This window comes from Aricia agestis, chromosome 20 (genome assembly GCF_905147365.1).
Source record: "Aricia agestis chromosome 20, ilAriAges1.1, whole genome shotgun sequence".
Lineage (NCBI taxonomy): Eukaryota > Metazoa > Arthropoda > Insecta > Lepidoptera > Lycaenidae > Aricia > Aricia agestis.
In genome coordinates this window covers 8,131,747-8,155,508 of record NC_056425.1, presented here as the reverse complement: position 1 = coordinate 8,155,508, position 23,762 = coordinate 8,131,747, and the positions used below count along the sequence as shown (strand labels likewise).

The 23,762-nt window shown below is 35.7% G+C and overlaps 1 protein-coding gene across 1 annotated transcript; it reads left to right on the top strand.

The window, feature by feature from the left end:
• The first annotated feature begins 11,410 nt into the window (after window positions 1–11,410).
• LOC121737136 lies at window positions 11,411–23,762 on the top strand. The gene is made up of 9 exons (XM_042128702.1): window positions 11,411–11,604; window positions 12,370–12,513; window positions 16,619–16,729; window positions 17,595–17,728; window positions 19,762–19,897; window positions 20,393–20,658; window positions 20,817–20,933; window positions 21,003–21,281; window positions 21,408–23,762. Exons 1-9 carry the CDS (start codon window positions 11,481–11,483, stop codon window positions 23,760–23,762), a joined length of 3,666 nt encoding a protein of 1,221 aa, XP_041984636.1. The 5' UTR covers window positions 11,411–11,480.

The following is a 23,762-nucleotide window of genomic DNA, read 5'->3' as shown; positions in this document are numbered from 1 at the left end:
TATAACAGTACCAAATACTACGGATTACTCAACACTCAGGTTTACTAAAAGTAAATAGTTATTATGTTAGTACCTGTTAGTAAGTATCTCCTTATATAATTTTTGTACCCATTTAGGTTTTTTTTTATACTCAGGTGGAAAAAGTACACGTTTACTTTCAAATGTTCGTTTTAGTAAAACAAATTATGTAGGTATCACTTGGTACATCTAATATAATATATTCTGTGGTACCTATTACTAGGTATCGCCCGCAATTCCGTTGCACCAAAATTTGAAAGAAAGAAGAAAGAAAGAAACTTAATTTGGTAAGACAGTAAAATATGTACAATACAGATAATCAATAACATTTCAAATACAAGTCTTACCAAATCGGCGCCTACTCAGCATATGTGGCGAAACACAGTTCGCAACGCTGGTTTTCAGTAAGCACCAAACATAATATTAATTAAAAAATATTTAACATTATGCCTAAGATAATAAAAATTCGTTTATCGCCGGAGTACTGCAAAGTTTTTCATGATGAAAAGTCTCCTATTTCCTATCCCGGGACTCAAAGTATCTCCATACCAAATTTCAGCAAAATCGGTTCAGCGGAATGGGCGTGATTGTGAAGAGGAAACAGACAGACAACAGACAGACAAACAGAGACATTTTGCATTTATAATAGTAGTAAGTATAGTATGGGTCTGAGGCTACGAATAATAAAAACTAAGGAAAAGTAACTCCGTCAAGAAACATGTTCTATAATACTTGTCAAAAATGTGTACCCTAGGCAGAGTAGACAGAATTATAGAGTATGCCGACTTAGAACTGATGTTGAAATTTTTAAATTTGACGTATTATGACGAAAATCGTCGCTAGGGTTGTTAACTTGTTACCTACGAATTTAAAACTGTGACATATTCGCTGGACGTGTTCCTCTTTGGTCGTATTGTTGTTTGTGTTTTGGCACATGTGATTAAAATTGTCAGAATCCAATTTTGAAATCTTTATTTTAAATATTTAAAAATAAATTATATCAGCCAGCGCGAGGCATATACCGTTCATAATCCTAGTGAAACCCGACGAATTTGACAGATATTGAAACCTGTCCGTTTCTTTGCAGTCGAACTACTGGTAGTTATGTCCATTGTGCCCTGGGTACACATTTTCAATACATATTTTGCAATTTTTAGGTGGCCTTGAGCGGTATCAGGCTGACGTTACATGACAGTTCTACAGGAGCCAAATTTTAAACGGTAATAGTATGGGAGTTACGTTTCCTTAGTTTTTATTATTCGTAGGTCTGAGGTATGTTAATACAATGCTATAATGCTGTATTGTAAGATGTTCATGTTTTTTCCTAACAGAATTTTCCTCGCCCTAGCATAGTAATTTTCATACCGTGTACTCGTCGGAACGCCGATTTCCGATTGTTTAATTATGAAGCAGAATGCTAGTTCCTTTCGTTTCGAATGCCGAGACGTCACGCGAGTTATTGTTATATAAGTGTAGTACATAAAATATAATTGCTGACCCGGCAAATGTTGTTTTGTCATGTAAATTATTTCTAGTCCATACTAATATCCATATCCATACTTAATATTAAAGTGTGTCTGTCTGTGTGTTACCTCTTCACGCCCAAACCCCTAAACCGATTTTGCTGAAATTTGCTATGGAGAAAGGAAAGGACATAGGATACTTTTTATCGCGGAAAAATGTACGGTTCCCGCGCGATAAACGAATTTTGGCGCAACGGAGTTGCGGGCGACATCTGGTAATTAGTATTTAATAAGATGATATCTGTGTAACAAAAAAATGGGTTATGGTACCGTACATTTTTCCAGATAAAAACTACGTAACTCCTTTTCCGGCACTTAAAGTCAATTTATCAAATTTCATCAAATCGGTAAAGCAATTTAAGTGATAACAGGTAATTGACAGACACACCTATGAATTTATAAATAAGTATGGATATCATCTAAAATTTGAAGCTTTTAAGGGGGTGACAGACGTGCGAGTAAGTACGCGGACTTATGGCTCGACGATCTTAATCGCCTGTGTGTCAGCAAAGAGCCGCGAGCCTGGGGGCACGGTAATCCGGTATGAGCGATTCTCGCGTGTCACCGACGCGAGCCGAGTAAGGTCGCGAACTTAATACCCGCGTACTTTAAGTTCGTACGTCTATCAGGCACTTTAGCTTTTTAACTATTAGTATCGAAACGTTTAACTAATAACTTTTAACCTACGTTTAATTTATATTTTTCTCTATAAAAGTGAGGCATACCGGCCGTACCTATTAATTAAAAAAAAAACTAGGCATAAACATTTATAGCACTGACTAAACCGATTTGTATGTAAATTATAATATTATGTTGTCTCGTGACAGGACGTAGCAAATTAACCGCGCATCAAACACTTTACGATATCTCTATTGATATTTTAATGATACTTTCAATATATTATCTCGTTTGATTTTGACGGCAAAGATATATTACTAACCGAAAAGGCATTTAATTTACTTGATTTGGGAGAAAACGTTGACACATTTTTTTATTCTCAAACGTTGAACTTCTCAATTTAACAAACGACAATAACGTTTTAAAATTTGTCGGGAGAGCTAGCAATATTTATTATTAATTTAAAAAATCTGCGTGGCAAGATCCAATAGATTGCCTTAATATTATAATATCGTCTACTTGGCCTGCTCATAATAATAATAATTATTAAGAGGGCACGCTAGCACTATTTTTCTATACAAACGTATTCCCCAATTTACTCCCTGGAGAATGCGTCTAGTCAAACGATTTTTATACAATATTTAGATATGTTAAAGCTATGCCTCTACGTTCGATTTTTTCTAAATTTACTAATAATTAAAAAAATATGACCCTTCAAATATCGGAAATAATGAATGCCCCCTACCCCGCCAATTGACCGACCATAAAACAAAGGAAGACCTTTACGATAAAATAAAAACGTAGAGGCATAGACTCCTGAAGATATTTAAAAAATAATTATTAGATAGGCTCTATTTTGAAGGAAGAATCAGAGGACTACGTTATCTCGATTTACTGTATCTGTCTCTATCACAATATACGTGCCGGCGCAGGGTGAAATGTGATGGCAATAGTTTCTTCATTTAAATTCTTCTGCAGCCGCGTTCCCTCCTAACAAAGTCAATCGCACAGGCACAGTACAGGTAAGACTTATAACACAGTTATAACATTTGCAATCATTTCTCACTGCAAACTAAGCATCACCCTAAGCCTATAGTGTATAGTGTATAACTATACAGGGCTTAACAGAACAAAGTGATCATACTAATTTGATGCGGCTATGCTCAACCTGCGGCCCGCGGGACGCATGCGGCCAGCAGAGTTTATTAATGACCCGCGTAAATCAATAATTTAAAAAAACGTTAATTTTTTACCCAAGTTAAATGATCAATCTATGAATCAAGACTTAGGCGTGAGGTCATATACATGACGTTTCCCTTACATTATAGACTTCATTGTGAAAGTAGCAGCTCTGAAATTATAGATACATAAGTGAAAAAAAGTAACTCTTTCAGTGCCGCTTTCAACTCTATTCTATAACCACACTACACATCCTAAAGTAACAATTAATTATCACTTTGTGTACTCCCTGTGTATGATATACCTTGAAATGCTTCTTTGAAAAATCACATTTCTTCACATCGATCAGTCGTAACTCGTAATTGAGTGACATGATAGTATCTAAAACAATAAACACACAACCGATGTAAATGAGATGTATAGTATCGCGTAGGCTTCATATCTCATACATTATGTATGCAGTATGATAAAGAAAGAATTTCAGAAGTTGCAGTGAAAGTTTTAAATATTGATACATCGAAACGAATCGATGCATAAGAGCAATAAAAAAATATAACGTGAATTGATTCATAGGCAGATGGCTCAACTACGAGTTTTAAGAGCGCACCTGACCCTAACTTGACTACATACTTAAACCTAGATCTCAAAATCTGTAGGGTCTAGAAAACTGATTTTTTGACACAAGTAACTTCAGTTCATGAAGATTAAATGCTCAAGACGATAACACGATTACTGAAAAAATGTTCGATAGCTTTTTTTACAACAAGCCTTGTTTTAGACACATTTTTGCTTGGATCTTTGAAGTTTGCTGTCTTTTCTTTAATATTTTTAATAACTAAAAAGGCATTGATAAAACCTAAATTTGCTCAAAACAGTTTTTTCATAATCATTATAGTTCGTCTTTTATTCAAGTAAAACTAACTTTTAACTTGGCGATGATTCCGCGTCGTCCTTTTTCACCTGGCATATGAAAGACAATCATTACCACAATTGGTTATTTTTGACATTTGCGGTGAAGATTCACTGCAAACTTACGCGATAACTACAGTGAAAGTCATATTGCATATTATTCAAGGTCTGATGCGTTATAACTTATAGTAATTGTACCATCAGTTCTGGGCGATACGAGATTCACGGCGATTAATAGTAATGAACCGTTTGTTTGTCTTTCTATCTTAAATGCATTCAGCACTCTAATCATAATCATAATCTTTATTTGCAAAAATAGACTCTAGACGACTCTAAAACTCTAAATAGTAGTGTCTGGAATAATAATTAGTATCTGGAAGAAACCGCTTAAGGCGAGGATAAACCCCAATTTGTTATTCCGTGACTCCCGGTTTACCTAGTTCCAATATAATAACGAAGTGTTAAAAAATATGAGACATAAAGCACAATATTTAAAATACCTTAAACCATAAACATTTTAATAAAACGTAATACTTTGGCTGTAATTAATTTACAAACTCACCTCCGAAAAAAATCTATTTCATCGAAATATTAACTAGGATATAAGTATTAACTAGGATATAAGTATTAACTATTAACAAGGATAATAATACATTTTATTTCAATAAATTGTTAGAAAATCTATATTAAAATTTCTTTAACCAAACAATTTTGTTTCTTAATATTTATTTCCAAAGATATTTAAAAAAAAAACATGAAAAATAGAGAAGATCCGCCCGAGTAGTTACAGTTTTATGCTAAGCTAAAATGAATCTTATTGCGATGCTTATACGCTTGGTCTTTGGTTGTGTGCAAGGTTATCGTTTTTGATTGAGATTAATCCCCGCCTTAAAGTTAAGCGGTAAGACCGTCATTTTGCACATTTCTGTAATTTTTATACTTTTTTTGCTGTTATTTCTTTTGTTTTTGTAGCCCGTTGAGTCAAAATTCATTTATCGCGCGATAAACGTAAAATTTTCCGGGATACAAAATATCTTATGTCCTTTCACAAAGTATTTCCATGCCAAATTTCAAGAAAATCGGTTCAGTGATTAGGTAAGAGACAGACAGACACACCTTCGCATTTATAATATTAGTATGGGCTTTCGATAACAAAATATAATGTAAACAAATTAAATGAAGAAGCGAAACTGAAAAGTGAAAACATGTTCAGTTTTCTCAGGGTCGCGTCGGTCACATGACGTCTTGAGTTTGACTTTTATTTCGAAATCTATCAAGGAGATTTTGGCCTAGCCAAAAAAAAAATAAAGAAAATAAAAAATATGCAAATTTTCGTTTCAATTATATCTGCGCCTGTGCAAATCGCTAATTCGACATTTCACCGATTTGCAATCGAAAATGATTTGGCAATTCCGCAAAATTTGGAAAGTTGTTTGTCTAGGATCAACATTATGTGAGACTGTTATATTATAGTGCAATAATTCACATAATATATGTCCAAAAATTTATTCTAAATGGCTACTAAATTAGTCTTATGCTAGAAACTGAATGTTCTGAATAAATTGAGGCGAACTTTTATATTTATCGCTGTCATTTATTTTGTTCTTATTCACGAAACTCGCTTGAGATGCTAATAGCACAGTATAGCAATATTAGATATGTCATATTGCTATACTGTGCTAATAGTATTGGCTGATTCCATAATATCAAAGACCCAAATTCTAGGCTTTATACTATATAAAGGCATATCTTAGCAGCCCTGGATTTATAAATAGGCCGTATAGGCCTAAGGGCAGCGTCCTAGGTTAGATTTCGTACATAGGGCGGCGGATATAAAGTGGCGTACACTCTTAAAAAATATAAATCCGGCAACAGTGCCGATAGCTGCTGACTTTAACTGACTAAGATACAGATCTTAGTCAGTTAAAGTCAGCAGCTATCGGCATATTTTGTTTATCAACTCTTTCTCACAAACCGAAGAAGAGCACGAAAAAATCTTAAACCCTAAAAAAACTTGAGAGGTGACAAGGGACGCCAGGATGAAAAAAAAACAAAACAAAAAAAAAACACAAAAAAATACAAAAAAGGAAAGAGAGACAGAGAAAGAAACACTGGCTTACGTACCAACACTTTTGTGTCATATCGTTACAACTTTTACCGTCTAGCTTCGCAACGCACGATAAGGAACTTCGTTCCAAAAAAATACAATATTTAACGTTAACTCATACCTCTACATAATCACAAACATGGCTCCAGTTATTCACATAAATACGTACTATTGACAAAATTAAATAAGGTGTTCATTGACTTTGTAGTCCTGCAGTTAACTCAAGAGGGCGACTAACCCAAAAAATCAAACATCGTCCTTCTTTCCTCACACTCACGGCCGTCTCTCGCCAGGTGAAAAAGGACGACGCGGAATCATCGCCTAGTTATTTTTTTCTTAATAACTCGATAAATATACAACACTTTAAAAATATGCTAGGTCGGATTCTCAATGATAGAATTTTATACAATGTGTTAACATATTAACTTAGTGTAATGCATTGTTAATGGTTATGGCAATATTATGAAAAATTCGTGAAAATTAGATGCATCTTTGTGATTTTTTTCTATCAAGAAAATTTTAAGATATCGTGTTTCGGCTAGGTCGGATCCTCGGAAATATAATGTAGTAACTATGTTTAAAAAATTAAATAATTCGGGGCTTATTTTCAATTATAAGATCGACAATTTTGGGTTACTCGCCCCGCTAAGCAAAATATTGAACTCATACATGACATGAGACTATAATTATTATAGACTATTACATGAATTTGCCTTTTATATACTAACCATTTCGAAAAGTATATAATTGAAAGTTTATAATGTTTTGTTTTAATTTTGTTAAAAAGCCGCAGTGAACTTTGTGGCTTTTTCGCCGTATAGAAAAATAGTTAAAGGTAGTGTGCTACAAGAATATTTAAATATAAAATAATATTCCACAATATAATTTGAGTTTTTTTTTTGTATTTTTAGGTTCTAGAAAACGAGAACAGTCCCCGGTGCCTGAAAGAATTGAAAAAAAGTTTCCTTTTTATTAAAAATTTAGGAAAAGAGCTCTTGGTGTATCGAGAGTGAGTGTAACGAAACTTTTTTTTGTTACTATTAAATTTTTTTTGGTTTATTGGACGAACTGTGAGTAACAGAACGTACCCAAAATTTTGAGTACATCTCTTGAGCTGTGCTGATGATGTATCATCGGTCATCAGACTCTTGCAAAAGGACATGAGGGATGCCGTATATCGTCTCATAAAAGAATTTGATTTAGAATACAAAATATTAGCGTTATCATGCTAAACTGATGTTGAAGTAGAATAGGCACCGCTCCGTCATATTGTAACTACTCATAAGCTAAACCAAGAGCCAGAAACAGCCAGAGTTTTCTTTGCTATACTCGTACTTTCCCAAGTATAAAATATGGGAAAGTATGTTTGTTTGTCCTTCCTTCTCACCCTTGCTTGAAAGCAATCACAATAACGATTGGTTCTCAACCCTGAAGGGTTGAGAATTAATATTAGCAATCGTTCCATATTATTAATTTAATGTATGTTTTTTTCCATATGCCTATTTATATTGTTTTTTTTTGGTTTACGTACCCAAATGGTACAGGCGGGACGCTATTAATAACACTTCGATGTCTGTCTGTCCGTCCGTCTGTCTCCAGGCTCTATCTCAAGAACTTTGAGACTTATTTTACTCCGCCGAAAAAAGAAATAAGGGACAAATCTACCCGAAATATCAAATTAAACGTCTCATTCAAAATACGTTATGCTATACTATAATTTCATAATTAATTTCCAAAAGTTGTCTAACAATATTTGGAAATAAACACAAAAAACCTTCTCCTGTAAAGTAGGGTTTTTGCAACAGCGCCCTTATTCGTAGGATACGGCGACACGTATACTGTAACTGAAACCATTATACGAATTTAGCAGCTCCAAGAGACTTCAGTAATATTCCACGCTGTAACAGTTACATAAAGCTTACGAATTACAAGAGTAATTACTAATTATATTACAGGTGTAATAATTACACTGTTACTCGCGTAAGATGTAATAGTACGGCACTTAGCTCGGAATAAGATATCAGAACTGGATTTGTATTACGTGGTATTATGCGGTATGAAATAATAGTGCAAGATTATAAGTTGCCCGCGACTTTGTACGGAAAAACGAAATTATAGTCAGGACAATTTAAGGTGGCACCAGCGGTCATTGACCTTTTTAGTCTAGGAGCTATGTTATTTTTTTTATGAAATAAGGGGGCAAACGAGCAAACGGGTCACCTGATGGAAAGTAACTTCGGTCGCCCATGGAGACTCGCAGCATCAGAAGAGCTGCAGGTGCGTTGCCGGCCTTTTAAGAGGGTAATAGGGGAGGGTAGGGATGGGAAGGGAAGGGAATAGGGGAGGGTAGGGGAGGGTATAGGGTCTACCATATTTGGATTGGGCCTCCGGTAAACTCACTCACTCGGCGAAACACAGCGCCACACGCCAGTTTTCTGTGAGAACGTGGTATTTCTCCGATCGAGCGGGCCTATTTGTTCCGAAGCATGGCTTCACACGTATGTGTAAAAAAATACTCGCACTGCATTTTGTTAACTTAGGAATAAAATTGAATTCTTGTACATATTATAATAGATACAGACTACATATTATATTTTCATCGGGAAACGTCTTTGTTACCTCTTCGTATGATCATCTCTAATTATTTATAATTTTGAAGTGATAATAATTCATAGTGTGTTCACATCGTGTATCCAAAATACGATATCACCCTTAGGCTAGAAACATCTGTCACTTCATTGTCAATCGCGGTTTTAATAGAAAATGACAAGTTTTTTGACAGGGAGTCAATGACCGCTACAGACAGAATTCCGCGATTTGAGAATAACCGCACATTTTTGCGAGATAACAAATAACGAGATCATATTACGAGTAAGTATATGAAATGGTTTCGCGTCATTAGTGTCGAGTTTTAATTCTCCTTTTTTTACAAAGTTAATTATTATTATTATTTTTAACAAAAATAATTAAAACCGACTTCCAAGGTAAATACAATAATAATATGAACTAAAAAGTATTAAATAACCCTTACTCTATAATAGTGCCTTTTTCAGAATTCGTTTAAATCTCAATTATTTCTGTACATACTACAGTCTTCATTATTTGAAGTCGGTACCTAATTTTATCGTGAGTTCAAAGTAATGAAGACTGTAGTAAGTACAGAAATAGTTGAGATTTAAACGAATTCTGAAAAAGGCACTATTTTAGAGTAAGGATTATTGTTTTTACCTTGGAAGTCAGTTTTAATTTTTTTGTTAACGTATAACCTCCTCCTTTTTGGAAGTCGGTAAAAAGTGAATTTAGTAGAGTATAAATATTACATAGTTTGTTTCTATAATATTATTTATGTTTTGTAGAGTTAACATAATTTATACTCAAAATGTATATTATACATATTTAAAATTAGGTACCACTACCTAATTGATAGAGAAAATTTCAAAATCAATAAAATTATTCTAAATTATGAAAAAAAGTTGAAAGAAAGTAATTTTTAATAACTTTCAATAACTGCATCCAATTATGTTTTCTAAAATCTATACTTTTAATAGCCTTTGTCTTTAAATAGTGTTTAGCAATATCAACAATTACATACTTTCTCCGTATTTTTAAAGAGATGCAGGTTAAGAAGTTTCTCTATTATTACTAAAATAACATTGTTTTAGTGAATGTAATAGTTTGGTATTGGTTAATTTGAATCCCATATTTTAAGAAAGAATTAACAGTATCTAAAAATCAGCAAATGCAAGTTGGACTCATGCATAAAGGTTTCCGTACCGATAAAGCGCAAAATTATCCCAAAAAATATTTTTATTCTACTATTATGTTTATTCTATATATTATTTATACAGCTATGAAGGCAGACTGATAGACAGACAGACATCTAAGTCTTAGTAATAGGGTCCCGTTTTTACCCTTTAATGGTACTACTAATATAATATTATATTCTGTGCCTTTAAGTAGGGAACCCTAAAGACTACTTGACATGGTACCTACGCATATTTTAAAATATTAAACGCAAATCGACTTAAACCTAGATAGGATATAATCATACTATAACAAAAAAGATGCGTCTTCCGATTTTCTAGCGAATTGCATTAAAACATCCAAATAGACAAAAAGTGACTTACGTGGTGACTGGTGTTAGAACTTCAATGAAGTTGATAAAAAAGCTATGCAATACAGTCCCCGAGTGCTCCAAGTATTTTTAAAATTGTATTATGTAAAACTTTAAACTGTACGGTACCTAGTATCTACCTACATTCGCTGTTTCGCAATAAGTGCATCAGACTGAAAATTAGCATTTTGTATAACAACTATGAATTTCTAAGGCGGTGACCTCTTTATTTTAGCTATTCTGTATTACAAAGTTTCTTTGCGTTTTGAGGTGTCAAACGTGCAAACCCAAATTTTTGAGACTGGACATTTTGGTCAAGCCGTAACTTTATTGATATTGTAATTATTTATACTTACTTATCTCATTTTATAAAATCTATCTTTTTTATATTTTATACTTTCGGTCTGATTTCTTTTTCATGGTTAAAAAAATTAAATTGAAATGATTGTTAATTTATTAGCGCTTTTAGACCACAACAGGTTTTCAGTGTTATTAAAAATTAACTAATATTATCAATCAATTAATATTATTAAACATGTGTGACTCAACTTTTTCTCGCTAAGCTGGTGCATTAATTTTTTTATTCATATTTATTTTATTTCTACGAATGAAAAGTTTGAAAACCAATAATTATTTAGGTCAGCTCTAACTTCTAAAAATGCAAAACGTGGCTCTTCTCTATCGATACGTATTTGTTTTATTGTAGTTATTTCCAACAGGTATAAAATGTCTATTTTATTGGTAAGGTAATGTTTTAATAAAAAATGATTTGTTTATTTCAGATGCCAAAATAAGAAAATGGAGAGGTGCTAAGAATTACTGTGGAAACTAAAAACTTTATTTTTACCAGCATTATTCCAAAGTTACTATACTTTAAATACCTTTTAAAATGATACGGTCACTATCAAAAATAAAGATTAGAAAATTTTACTGCGGTAATTTTCTTTACCCAAAAAGTGACATCTGGTTGAAGTTTTGGAAGTAAGCACGGGCTAGTGTTGTTGTGCACAAAATGAAGATGGCGCTGCTTTTGCTGATGTCGCTAGTGGCTGTTTCAAGTGGTTTGAAGACACACCGAGAGATGGCGCTTATTAACGTTACGCGTTTCGCAGCTGGAGATTTCTTTTCTTTAGGCGGTAAGTTTTCATTGTAAATATTATTATTTACAGATTTTATATATTACTTATATATTTTTATGGCGCATTACCTATATTTTCATACCTAAAGTGGAAAACTAAACTTTATCATAGACGAATAACCAGATATTGTGGAACAACTGACAAGGTTCTTTTGGCGCTTGATGACTTTTTAAAAAGGCGCCTTGTAAAATGAAAATTTAGACACTGAAAGTTGAGACAATGTCACCTAAGGGCTAATGGCCAAGTGCCACGAGATTCTGTTTACTAAGGGCCTTAATAACTTACGGTTTGTGCCGAAGCAGTTATTGCGACGGACGAGATGACGGATTAAGACTACTTGATGCCCTATTAAGCAATCCATGCCTGTGTACCCCGCCCCCTAATCTGTATGTCAACAGTTAGAATCAGCCTTTAAACTTTTACCACCTAAAACATTTAGTATTTTCCTAGAAACTTTTTTTGGTGTGGTTTTTGGTGACGTGAGACGTGATGCTCTAAGGACGGATGATTTTTGTCCTTCTTCTGGTGCCCCCTCAGACGTGATGCCCTAGGCAATTGCTTAATGCTATATGCCTATGGGCGGCAGCGTCCTATGGCGTCCTAGGATCGCGGCAGAGTTCGTACACAGTGGCAAAATTAGAGTGGCCTATAGGTACTGATAAAAAATATAAATCCAGTCCATCATCTCGTGGTCTGTCATAGCTGAGCAGGTAAAATTGTCATATAACATGTATTTATTACCACTATACCACCTTTTCCCAGGCACAGAGTGCGGCGTGACTCGCTGTGTAGAGGTGTCTCATGGGACCGCGTTGGGCACACTCGGCGCGGGCTGCGCCTGCCAGTGCGACCACGACACACCCTCCTTCAGGGAAGACCAGAGGAACTGCGTTAATAAGATTGTTGGTAAGGTTATAAGGAATTTTCATATTAACTATTAGGAAACCTAATTTAGTGATGAATTGACGATGAACAAAGCTTAATAGCTGTTATTATGATCGCGTGTTTAAACCAGAAAATCTATACATACTTACATATTCTATATTATATCAATATCTGCTCATTGATGCCATAGACGTACAGAGAAGTCAAACTTGCTCCTGTTTTCGTCGTGGGTTAATTTTTTTTTTGAAAAGCAACTGTTTCATAACTATCATTCTATTAAGTAAATTTAAGTACATAATATTGTCTGCAACTTCGTCGGCGGAGAAACTTATTAATTGCTCTATAAACCATAAACTTTCTGTAACAAAACTTGTTCTGTGCCCTTTAGTGAAAGAATTTTTAAATAGAAGTCTTTGCCTTTAGTAGGCTGCTGGTCTGGGACCCAAAGTATCTCACATGGGTTCATCTGTTTAAACATGAAGAGATAACAGACATAGAGAGAAACACACTTTTGTACCTTAATATTATATAGTATGGCTTTAAATGAGAGAAAAGGAAGTAACTCTATTTTCATACAAAAACGTCATTTTTGACAGTTCCCCTTTACCAGCAGCGCCCATTGACATATTCATTTAAAGCCTTGGTGCACTATATAATAAATTGTAATTTTCCATCTTTTTAGTAAAAGATGGCCCCGTGCGAGTTTCTTACGCCGGTTCTTCTCGCCGGGTTAGTTCCCGAACCGGTGGTAGGCAGTAGGCACCTTAGTATCAACGTTCAGAAATATTTTTGTAAAAAAAATATTCTGAATATATTATATAGAAATTATTTTGATTTTTGATTTTGAATGCCTACCTAATTATCATCATCATCGTCATATCAGCCTATAGTCGTCCACTGCTGGACATAGGCCTCTCTCAATGAACGCCAAGATGACCGATCCTGCTACTCGCATCCAACATGGGCCTGCAACTAAACGAAGATCGTCATCCCACCTAAAAGGTCGACCTAATTATACGGTCTACATAAACTTATTATTACATATAGTATGTCTGATTTCTGACAGACATTGTCTGTGCTTAAAAATATTACAATTACCTCCAACCTGTTTATGAAAGTAATAATTTTAAATTAAATATACATGAGCGTATATTGAGAGGTCGTCTCACTCGTCTGTGACAATAAGGAGCAAGAGGTCACTTACTCATGCCTTACTCTCATATTTTGTTAAGTACAGTCCGTTAAGAGCTTTTCTACTCCTCATATAGTCCTTATTTCCACGAGTTAGGGATCATTTTAATCTCCAAAATAAATTGAGTAATACATAGGTCTACAAATCTACATTGTGCGATGTTAAATCTAAAGATTAGATTTTAGAACGCGTCAAAATGTGTCATATTATTTGAGCTTTGGCCAGATTACGATTATACATTTTGTGTTTATATTCTGTGCTTTGGCATAATATCTTATTAATTACTGTCGCTTTACAATTATTACACTCAACGTAACTTTTCGTGTCGCCTAGTTAAAATTAGTTATTCAGTGGGTTAATTAAAAAAATCAATGAGTTAGAGTAAATCTTTGCTAATTATTAAGCTCTGAATCCATAATTTAACATTTTGTAAAAATTTTTAGGCTTAAATAGCAGAACCGATTTTAATGAAACGGAATTTCTTTGAGTCTCGAAAAAAGGACACGGGGCAGTTTTTATCCCAAAAATATATAGTTTTCATGCTATTCGAAATTTTAAAGAGTTCTGTTCAACGAAATTGTAATCAGCATCTATAAGTATCTTATAAAACATCAATGGTTATACTGGATTCTATGGAGGTGGTGGCAAGCATTGTAATTTGTAAGTTGTACTTGTTACTCATTATGCTAAGTCATGAGCCCACTGATCCCTGACCTATGGTAAATGAGAAATAACTATGTAATGGTATGGTTCTACTTACAAGTATATTTGCTTGAGTAAGAAGGTTTAAAAAATAAACAACCATCAACATTTTAAGATTTAAAATCTACAAAATTGAGTAAGTATGAATGATTGATAAAATTAGCGCTAAGTCAGTGCCAAAACTTTCTGATTTCTGATCTAAAAAACGACCACAGTAATATAGGTTTTTAAAACGGTGGGAGAGCCATGCTTCGGCACGAATGGGCCGGCTTGATTGGAGAAATACCACAGGCTCGCAGAAAACCGAGTGAATGAGTTTACCGGATGCCTAATCCCCTACCCTATTCCCTTCTCTACCCTCCCCTACCTTATTACCCAATTACCTCTTAAAAGGCCGGCAACGCACCTGCAGCTCTTCTGATGTTGCGAGTGTCCATGGAGGACGGAAGTTGCTTTCCATCAGGTGACCCGTTTGCTCGTTTTCCCCCCTTAAAAAGGTTTTTTTTTGTATTCCATTTGCTACTAGGTACCGCTATGTAGCCTTAGGGTCCATCTAAATATCTAGCTAGTTAGTCCATTAATAATGGACTAACTAGCTAGATATTTCCATCTCTGATCTTATGTAAATGTTTAACAGATAATAATTTGTCCACACTACATTATATTTTTATCGAAGCAAAAAAAATCTATTTAGCAAATGGCCGATATGATTTTTACTACAGCCTAGCAAGCTTAGCCACTGCTAAGCTTGCTGGTCACTACCAGTGACCACATCCCCAGTAGAATTTTAATTTTCTGTTACTTTGTCCTGTCCTTTGTAAAAAGAAACCTTCCATGTTTCGAACTTCTTATTTTAAGGGCGGAAATAGGGCCTAAGGTGAAGTAATTTTTGATGATTAATTTCCGTGACGTTACCTGTCGGCCCAGCGGAAGATCCTACTTGGATTGCTTGCAGTCAGCATATGCTGAGCTGCGTCGGATTAAGTGCTCAAAATACTTTAACTGTATTATTTATTGTAACTAAGCTATGTATGTTTTGTTGTGCAAATAAAAGTTTTATCTTAATATATATATTTCTTGTGTGCGTGTGTATGTGACTGAACTCCTCCTAAACGACTGGACCAATTTTGATGAAATTTTTTGTGTGTGTTCGTGGAGATTCGAGAATGGTTTAGATTTACAGTTTGGTCTACTGGAAAATGTTTTTTCAATTAATTTCTTATTTATAAGGAGTTGTTGATTTTGGAATGTTTTACATTAGATCCGGCGGACGGCGCTATCATCGCATTCAATATTATTCTATTTCAATTTTAGTTTTTCCTGACAGATGGTGCTACGATTAATTTGAAAAAAATGTTGTTATTTAATTCATGTGCTGATTAAAATATTAAATAAATAACACATAGGCTACAATTTTAACCGACTTTCAAAATGGGGGAGGTGTTATGTTCGTTTTCTTATATTCAACGATTACTCCGCCGTTTGTAAACCGATTTTCAAAATTTTTCTTTTGGTATATAGGGTATCATCCCAATTTGGTATTATATTCAGAAAAGTGGTGATCTGATGAAGGATCCATAAGTAATCGAGGGAACTCCTCAAAACTTATAGGGAAACATATGGTGACTTCGGTTTCGTGAGAAGTATTCTAAGCATATGCTACCAACAAGTAAGATTTTGCACCGAGATATACCTGGTATACCGTGGTTCGGAAGGTGCTGAGAGAATTCCTGATTCTTTATAGATACAAGTTTGGGAGTTTCGGCGTTGTTTTAAGAACAGAAAGCATATGCTACTATGCAAATTACATTCTTCATCATCATCATCATCATCATCACCACTACCATATTATACCATTTCATAGTCTTTTAGATCGAGACTCGAGTTTGTCAAGCGATAATTAAAAAAAAACTATATCTACCTAATATTATAAACCTGAAGAGTATGTTTGCTTGAACGCGTCAATCTCAGAAACTACAGGTCCGATTTAAAAACTTATCTCAGTGTTAGATAGATCATTTATCGAGTAAGACTCATCATTTATCGAGAAGGTTATATTATATTATTACTCTAAGACTAATACGACAGAAGAAACTCAGGAAAATGTGGGAAAAACGGGGGAAATATTTTTTATGGGAAAATGTACCTACGGATTCTGTAAAATTTCTAATTTACGCGGGCGAAGCCGCGCGGGACATCTAGTATTTCTATAATTTTAGGATTTCTTTCCAGAATGTCCAATGGCCAAATTCGGTCGTGGATCGGACCGGCCGCAGATCCCGTTCGTGTACCTGCCACTCAAGGGACAGATCATCTACCCCTCCAAGGAAATCATTTTCACTGGTAAGTGTAGGTACTTAAATTTCTGGCCCAATCGTCCCTATGCATTGCTAACAATGTTGTAGAAAAACATGGTATTATATTATAGTTTGTTATCCTCACCTACACTTTTTGACAAGCTCTACATAGCAATAGGCAATAGCCTAAATTTAAGAGGGGTTGGTGGGTTCAGACTTCAGTCCAGCGCATGCTTAAGTTTAAATAACAACCATTCTAACTGCCACAAATTATTTTATTGTTAAATATATATACAGGGTGTAACAAAACTGAGTGATAAACTTTAAGGTGTGTATTATAATATAGCGTTCGCTGTGAAAGTAGCAGCGCTGCAAAAGTATTTTTTTTAACTTTTGTGTGGAAAAATTCCTGACGCTTGGGCGCCTTGACAAATCACGAAAAAAATTTTGCTCTTTCAGCGCTGATACTTTTACAGTGAACTCTATAATAGGTATAAGGGACACATACACATCCTAAAAGTATTATCATTTAGTTTTGTTACAGCTTGTATATTATTTAGCAATTATGATAGAACTAGATGACGCCCGCAACTCCGTTGCGCCAAAATTCGTTTATCGCGCAGGAAACGTACATTTTTCCGGGATAAAAAGTATCCTATGTCCTTTCCCGGGACTCAAAATATCTCCATACCAAATTTCAGCCAAATCGGTTCAGCGGTTCGGGCGTGAAGAGGTGACAGACAGACAGACAGATACACTTTCGCATTTATAATATTATATATGCTCTACATTTGTTTATCCATACTAATAGTATGGATAAACAAATGTAGACTTCTATTATTAGGGTTGGAATGGTTGGATGCCATAAACTGTCAATGTCACTGTTAAGTTACATAACTGTTACTCTTCAGACGTGGAGGACGCGATCTGCGCAGTGACGAGCGCCCAGTATCTGTCGCCGTCGGGCTGGGTGACGCTCCGGGACCTGGTGGACAACGACGTGCCCTTCGGCCTCTACAGGGACGAGGGCAGCACTTACTTGCAGGTAGGTACTTGGCCAAACTTAGACCTTTTTGCCACTACATGCAACACTTCCTTTGTACTTTACAGGTAGGTTCGAGTAACTTGTAGTTGGAGAGTGTAGATCAGCGGTCGTCACACTATACTGGCCAAGGGTCACACATAGGGTTGCCACCTTTATTTTTTGCAAATAAAGTAAATTGGCTTCTTTAGGTGAGAAATAAACAGTACACAGTATAAAAATATGGTACAATTTATAAAATTATCTGTATACTTAAATAAAAATGAATTCTGTACTTTGTTAGTTTCTTTAAACTCAAGAACGGCTGAACCGCTTTGGCTTATTTTGGTCTTGAAACATTCGTGGAAGCCCAGGAAGAGTTTATATTGAGAGATCCGCGGTGATACGAGGTTCATCGGGTCGTCTAGTTTGAACTAAAGTATTTTTGCGTACTTTATTATTTTCGTAAAGTACAATTGCCTGAAATAACGTACAATACTTTATAATAAAGTACGGGTGGCAACCCTAGCCACACATGACAATGTGAGTGCCAGCACCACCGGACCGCAGACGGCAGAGTATGTGAATTGTGAAGGGCGCTCCAAAGTGGTTCCCCACTAATGCCTTTTTACACCTACCGAGTAGAGAGGCGACTGGCGAGACAGTACTCTCGGCTTTTATTGGTCCAAAACACTATCTCGCCACTGTACTCGGTAGCTGTAATCAGGGCCCGTACCACGAAACGGTTTTGAGACTCAAACAACCGTACGAGAATGTTGCGTCCTATTCTAACATACGTGAAATGACGTTGTTAGAGCAGGACGTGGCATTCTCAGCCGATTGTTTGAGTCTCAAAACGGCTTCGTAGTAGGCCTACAGGCCCTATATGTGAGCCACCATTTAAAAACAACTGGATTAGGTTATTATTATGATTTTGTTAAGTAAACATTAACGATAACCGGCCAAAACTGTCCGGTTACGTTTATCGTTAAACTTAGCGTAATTTTAACCATTGTGCAGTATGGTTGACCATTCAAATAATTTACTTCGTCGCGGGCCGCATAAATAACGGCCACCGCATGCGGCCCGCGGACCGCAATTTGACGACCACGGGTCTAGATAATCCCCCCAAGTAAGCCTGTTCTCTTAATAAGGGGCGACTACGGCATAAAATTATAGTTCTGACAACTGCTGGTAGAGTTGCGAGGGATTTTACCGTTCCCGCGACTTAGCGGGGATAGTGGAGCGGCATGTGATTTTTGTGTTTAGACCCTTTGTCTGTGTCTGTCTGAAGCCTTTCCATATGTAAAAGGAGATTTAAACTTCCAAGATGGTAGTCTAAAGTTAACTCTGAATAAAAAGTATCTCTACCAAATAGGTAATAATATGAAATTTAATAAAAATCCATACAGCAGACAGGCAAATATTCGTATGTTTAATGTTAGTATACATAGATTGTTCACTGTCCAGTGTCCACATATTCAAGGTGTAAAATGCAGTTTACAGAATGTCTACACGATAACAATCTTGGCGTCAAAGCGGCAATTTGTTAAAGTGTCCGAATACCCAACATAACTGATGGTATCAGAGAAAACGGCTTTAAGGCGTCTTAATAATTTGTGGGTGATTTGGTGATAAGCTTTAAATCTCAATACATGTAATTCATTAAAAATAAGGAGATTTAAGAATAAAGACATAGTTGACCAAAATATTGTTCATAGTTGAAACACACACAATCTTACACATACAATCTTATAGTTGTTTAGCTACCCTCATTCCATCTAAAATGGTCAAACAAATTTAGGTTTATTAGAGATATTATAGAGAATTACGTAATACGTTGACTTTTGGTAGCCCCGCTACTATTAATTGATATTTAAATCACTAACGCTACGCCCTGCAACTTATGCAGTACGATAAACACTGCGGGAAATACTTACGTAACCCTCTAAAAATACTCTCAGTTTTTAAAGTACTGTACTTTTAATTTAATTATATTTGCTTATTACTCCCACAATTCTAAAACATTTTGTTCAAGTCTTATCCTATTCCGACAGTGGCGTGGATCATCAGCTCTTCATTCGCGACTGGAGGGGCGATTGGTGGCTGTTCACGTGCTCTGCTCAGCGCCCAAAGCCGCCTACATCGCCACCTCCTGCGCAGCCTTCCGTATCGCTGGATCTTCACGCAATGGTATAGTAGAAACTCTAATACAGCAAATAAGATTTAGAAGAAGCTGCCAATTTATTTTACATCTAGTCCAAAATTCTTATTTGAAAAGAACATCGATAAAACCAATGAAATTATAAAAGCTAATAGATTTCGCTATATTTGTTAACTTTGACAGGAATCCAAATTTTTTAACGATAAAAACGATTTGATGTAGTTTCTCCGGAGCTAAAGTAGGTAAGTATCCTCATACCAAACTTCAAAAGTAGTTCAGCGGTTTATGTTTGAAAAGTAAATACACTAACTCATAGTAGAATAGTATTTCTACTATTCTACTATGAGTTAGTGTATTTACCATTAATTCGACTTATGTCGACTAAATTACTAGAATTGCGAAATGCGATAAAAGTATTTTAGGCTTCTTACAGAAGAACCGTACTTGTCGACGGCGCGTGCCGTCGACAAGTGCCGTTCGTCTGTAAGCGGTTTAAATGTTAAAGTGCTAAAACTGTTTTCCAGACGTCAGATCAATTCCCTTTCATGCGGGAGAGACGGTCACAACAGAACCTGCGACCAGGAGTCAGGGGCTAAGCGTATTGGAGTCCCTGGCCATCGGAGTATGTGTCGTAATGTTGGTCTTCGTGTATGCTGCTGGCATCATCCTATACGTCCACTACAAGAGACGGCAGAAACGCAACTTCAAGGATCCAGAGTCGAATCTATCCAATACCATGTCTACGGAAAATAATTCGTCTTTTGATTCTAGAATGAATATTGGGAGTATGGTGCGTATTCCCTTCTGAAGTTTTAAAATAATATTTAAATAAAATAAGTTGTCATATCACTTTTATTCATCTTATTAAACTTAAAATATGTCCTTATATTATTATGAATTATGATTGTTACATTTAAAATATGACTAACTTTAAACGTATATTTTTAGAGAGTAAAAAACAATCCCCTACTTAATATGGACGCAAGAAATGATTTTGACGCTGGTCTCTCTGATGTTAGTGAACAAACGGAGGATACTATAGACTCTTCTAAAATGTCACATAAGGTAAGCAAAACAGTCAAGATAAAAGATGAAACAATAAAGAAAACCCCGATACAGACTTATAAATTCTAGTTTCAGAACCCAAACGCAAATATTGTCGCAGCAATGGTACACACAAGAAGGAAAAGGCAAGAGAGAATCCGCATTTGTTCAACACCAGACCGCCTTACAGAGCGGCTACAGAGAAGATCTTCTTCGCCTGAAATAGAAAAGGCTCCACATTCAGATGTCTCGATCCTAGATTGCAGTTTGTACGAGAAGGCGATAGAGAGCATACCACCAACCCCAACTGGTGAACCCAGAAGAAAACTGTATTTTAATCCAGTATTCTTTGAAATTGAGAATTTAAAGGTCAGTATTACATTCAATTTTAAAAGTTCTGAGAAGGCTTTGATTCGCCCTTTCAAATTTATGATTTTACAAGCTAGCTAGCTACTTGTAGGAGTTGAGATGAAAAAAACTTATTTCTCATTTCAGAATCCACCACCAGCAGCTATAGAATTTTTAATGAAGCTAAGAGAAGTTATGATGATAGCAAAAGAGAAAATGAATTCAAAGAGATTTGTTCCTGTTTTATCGGATATACCTGAAGAGGAACTTTACCATTCAATTGATCTTGGTTGGGATCTATCGTGTGTCAGACACGCAAGAAGGTTTAGTGTGATAAGCCTAAAACGTGAAAACAGCCGTCGAGCGGTACATTGTGGTGGATGCCCTGGTTGTGACAGTAGCGCGAAATCACCAAAACCTAATGGTCTAGCCAGATCTAATTCATGTAAAACATGTGTGAGTGATGAATACAAACAAAAAATAGTTCAAAAATGGTTGGACGAAGTTCCAATATCAAACTCTAAGAAACCTGTAAAATCGGTTGCCAAAGTAAGTGGCACACCACGTGTAACAGAATCAAAGGACAAACAAGAATCAAAAATTATCTCAATAGATCCAATCACTAGAGAAGATGATTTGATGGTAGCTGAATCAATAATTCAAGAATATTGCAATGAAACTAGAACCAAAGAGATCAACATTGAAGAAGATGGCAAAAATATGTCCAATGATAAAATAATAATGCAAACAAAAGATGATAATAAAGTAATGGAGCATGACGTCTTGAATTCAAAAGATCGGAAACCATTAAATCATGCTACGCGAGTGGTAAGAAAAAGAATGCCGCCGCCTCCGCAAACCCCACCTCCACCGCCACCACCAATAACCAATAATTTGTCATTGAGTACTAGTACTGAAGACCTAGAATCTGAACCAGTTTCATTAGAAGTCAAACAAAAGATGGAAGCGGTTATCCAAGAACTAAACCAATGTAAACGTACTGACGGAGAAGAGTTTTATGTAAATAACAATATCACTACGTCACTAACTACACCGAAGCTTATAATATCTGTTGCTGGGTCGGAGCCACACTCATTAAACGATGTGTTTAATTATCGTCACCGAAATACACTATATGAGAACCAAGAAATGTTTGATAGCTTGGAAAAGAGTCACATAAAAACAAGAAGATTTTCTTTGGGGTATTCTCCTGATCTTTATAATAGAGATGACTGTGACAATCATATTTCCAATATAAAAATTTCACGGGAACGGTTTATGCGCAGTTGGCAAGATATAAAAGGACTGTCGGATAATTTGATATACAACCAGCATTATCATCATCATCACCACCACTCATCGTATCAACATTTATCTACAAAATCAAATGAGAATCTCAGTTACAGTAATGATTACTACAGCAATTCAAGTGAGGCTTTGTTCGTGGAAAAACCGGGATCCTTGACTATTAAAGTAACAGGTTCCCCTCAGTGCACTAGACAAAGTGACGTTGAAGATTTTGATCCTGACACACTAGACAGAAAACCAAAAAGGTGTACAACAAGTTGTGAGCAGAAGAGGTCGATAGAAAAGATTTTGTTGAAATCTGGTGGTAGCTTTAAACAAAAATTCAACAACAACCAAAACAATAATAACAACCAAAATTACAACTGTAGTCCTCCGAAGGAAGCTTTCACACGTAAAATTGGAAGTCTTAGACAAATATACGAAGCTAGGAATAAGCTGCAAGAGAACAATAAAGAGTTTCGTCTTTTCAACGAAAGAAGAGCGAGTGTTCCCAACGGAAGCCCAGAACTCGCGACTTACATAAACAAATTAGATGATTCTTACAAACTAGATGATCCCAAACCACCGCTACCTCCAAAACAAAAACGAAATGGAGAAACCCCACGAAGTAGTCCAAACAACGATCGAGTACGAACATCAGAAGAAAGAGATAGATTCTCAGCGTATTCTAGAAGCGAAACAAGTACTCGACGATCCGGTAGACGATCAAACCGAAACAGACCAAGAAGAACTGACATGAAGAGGCTATGTAGAACTGAAGACTCAGGTTACTTAAGCACAGACTCCAATGATTCCAAACGTCAAACGCGATACATGTTTCAAGTGAAGCCAAAATTCGTACCACAGTTGGAACCAGTACCAAAACAGCTGCCTCCTTTACTTATAGAATCTGATACAGATGACTTTGAATCTCTATGCGATGGTGTTAGCGAGTCGGGAGGCGAAAGCGTGGAAACAGACTCAGTTTTCTTTGGAAATTTTGACGATTCTAAGAAACTGTTAGAGGAATTGAGGATAGAGGAGTATAGTGATAAGGTAAATGGTCTAGTGGCTCGGGATATTATATTAAGTGGTGATAGTGATTCCGAACATAGAAGTGTTATATCTATCGTGGCTGGTCGCGATGGTCGCGCGTCTTCGGCGTCCATAACTAACTTGGACGATTCACCATACGTACAATCCGTGGAGTGCTGA

Bases quoted from the DNA above. Each gene is read 5' to 3' on its own strand.
- LOC121737136 (XM_042128702.1), top strand. From the start codon at position 11,481: ATGAAGATGGCGCTGCTTTTGCTGATGTCGCTAGTGGCTGTTTCAAGT. The intron at 19,898-20,392 runs GTATAGTAGAAA...ACTGTTTTCCAG, and splicing joins CGCTGGATCTTCACGCAATG to ACGTCAGATCAATTCCCTTT. The intron at 20,934-21,002 runs GTAAGCAAAACA...TATAAATTCTAG, and splicing joins CTTCTAAAATGTCACATAAG to TTTCAGAACCCAAACGCAAA.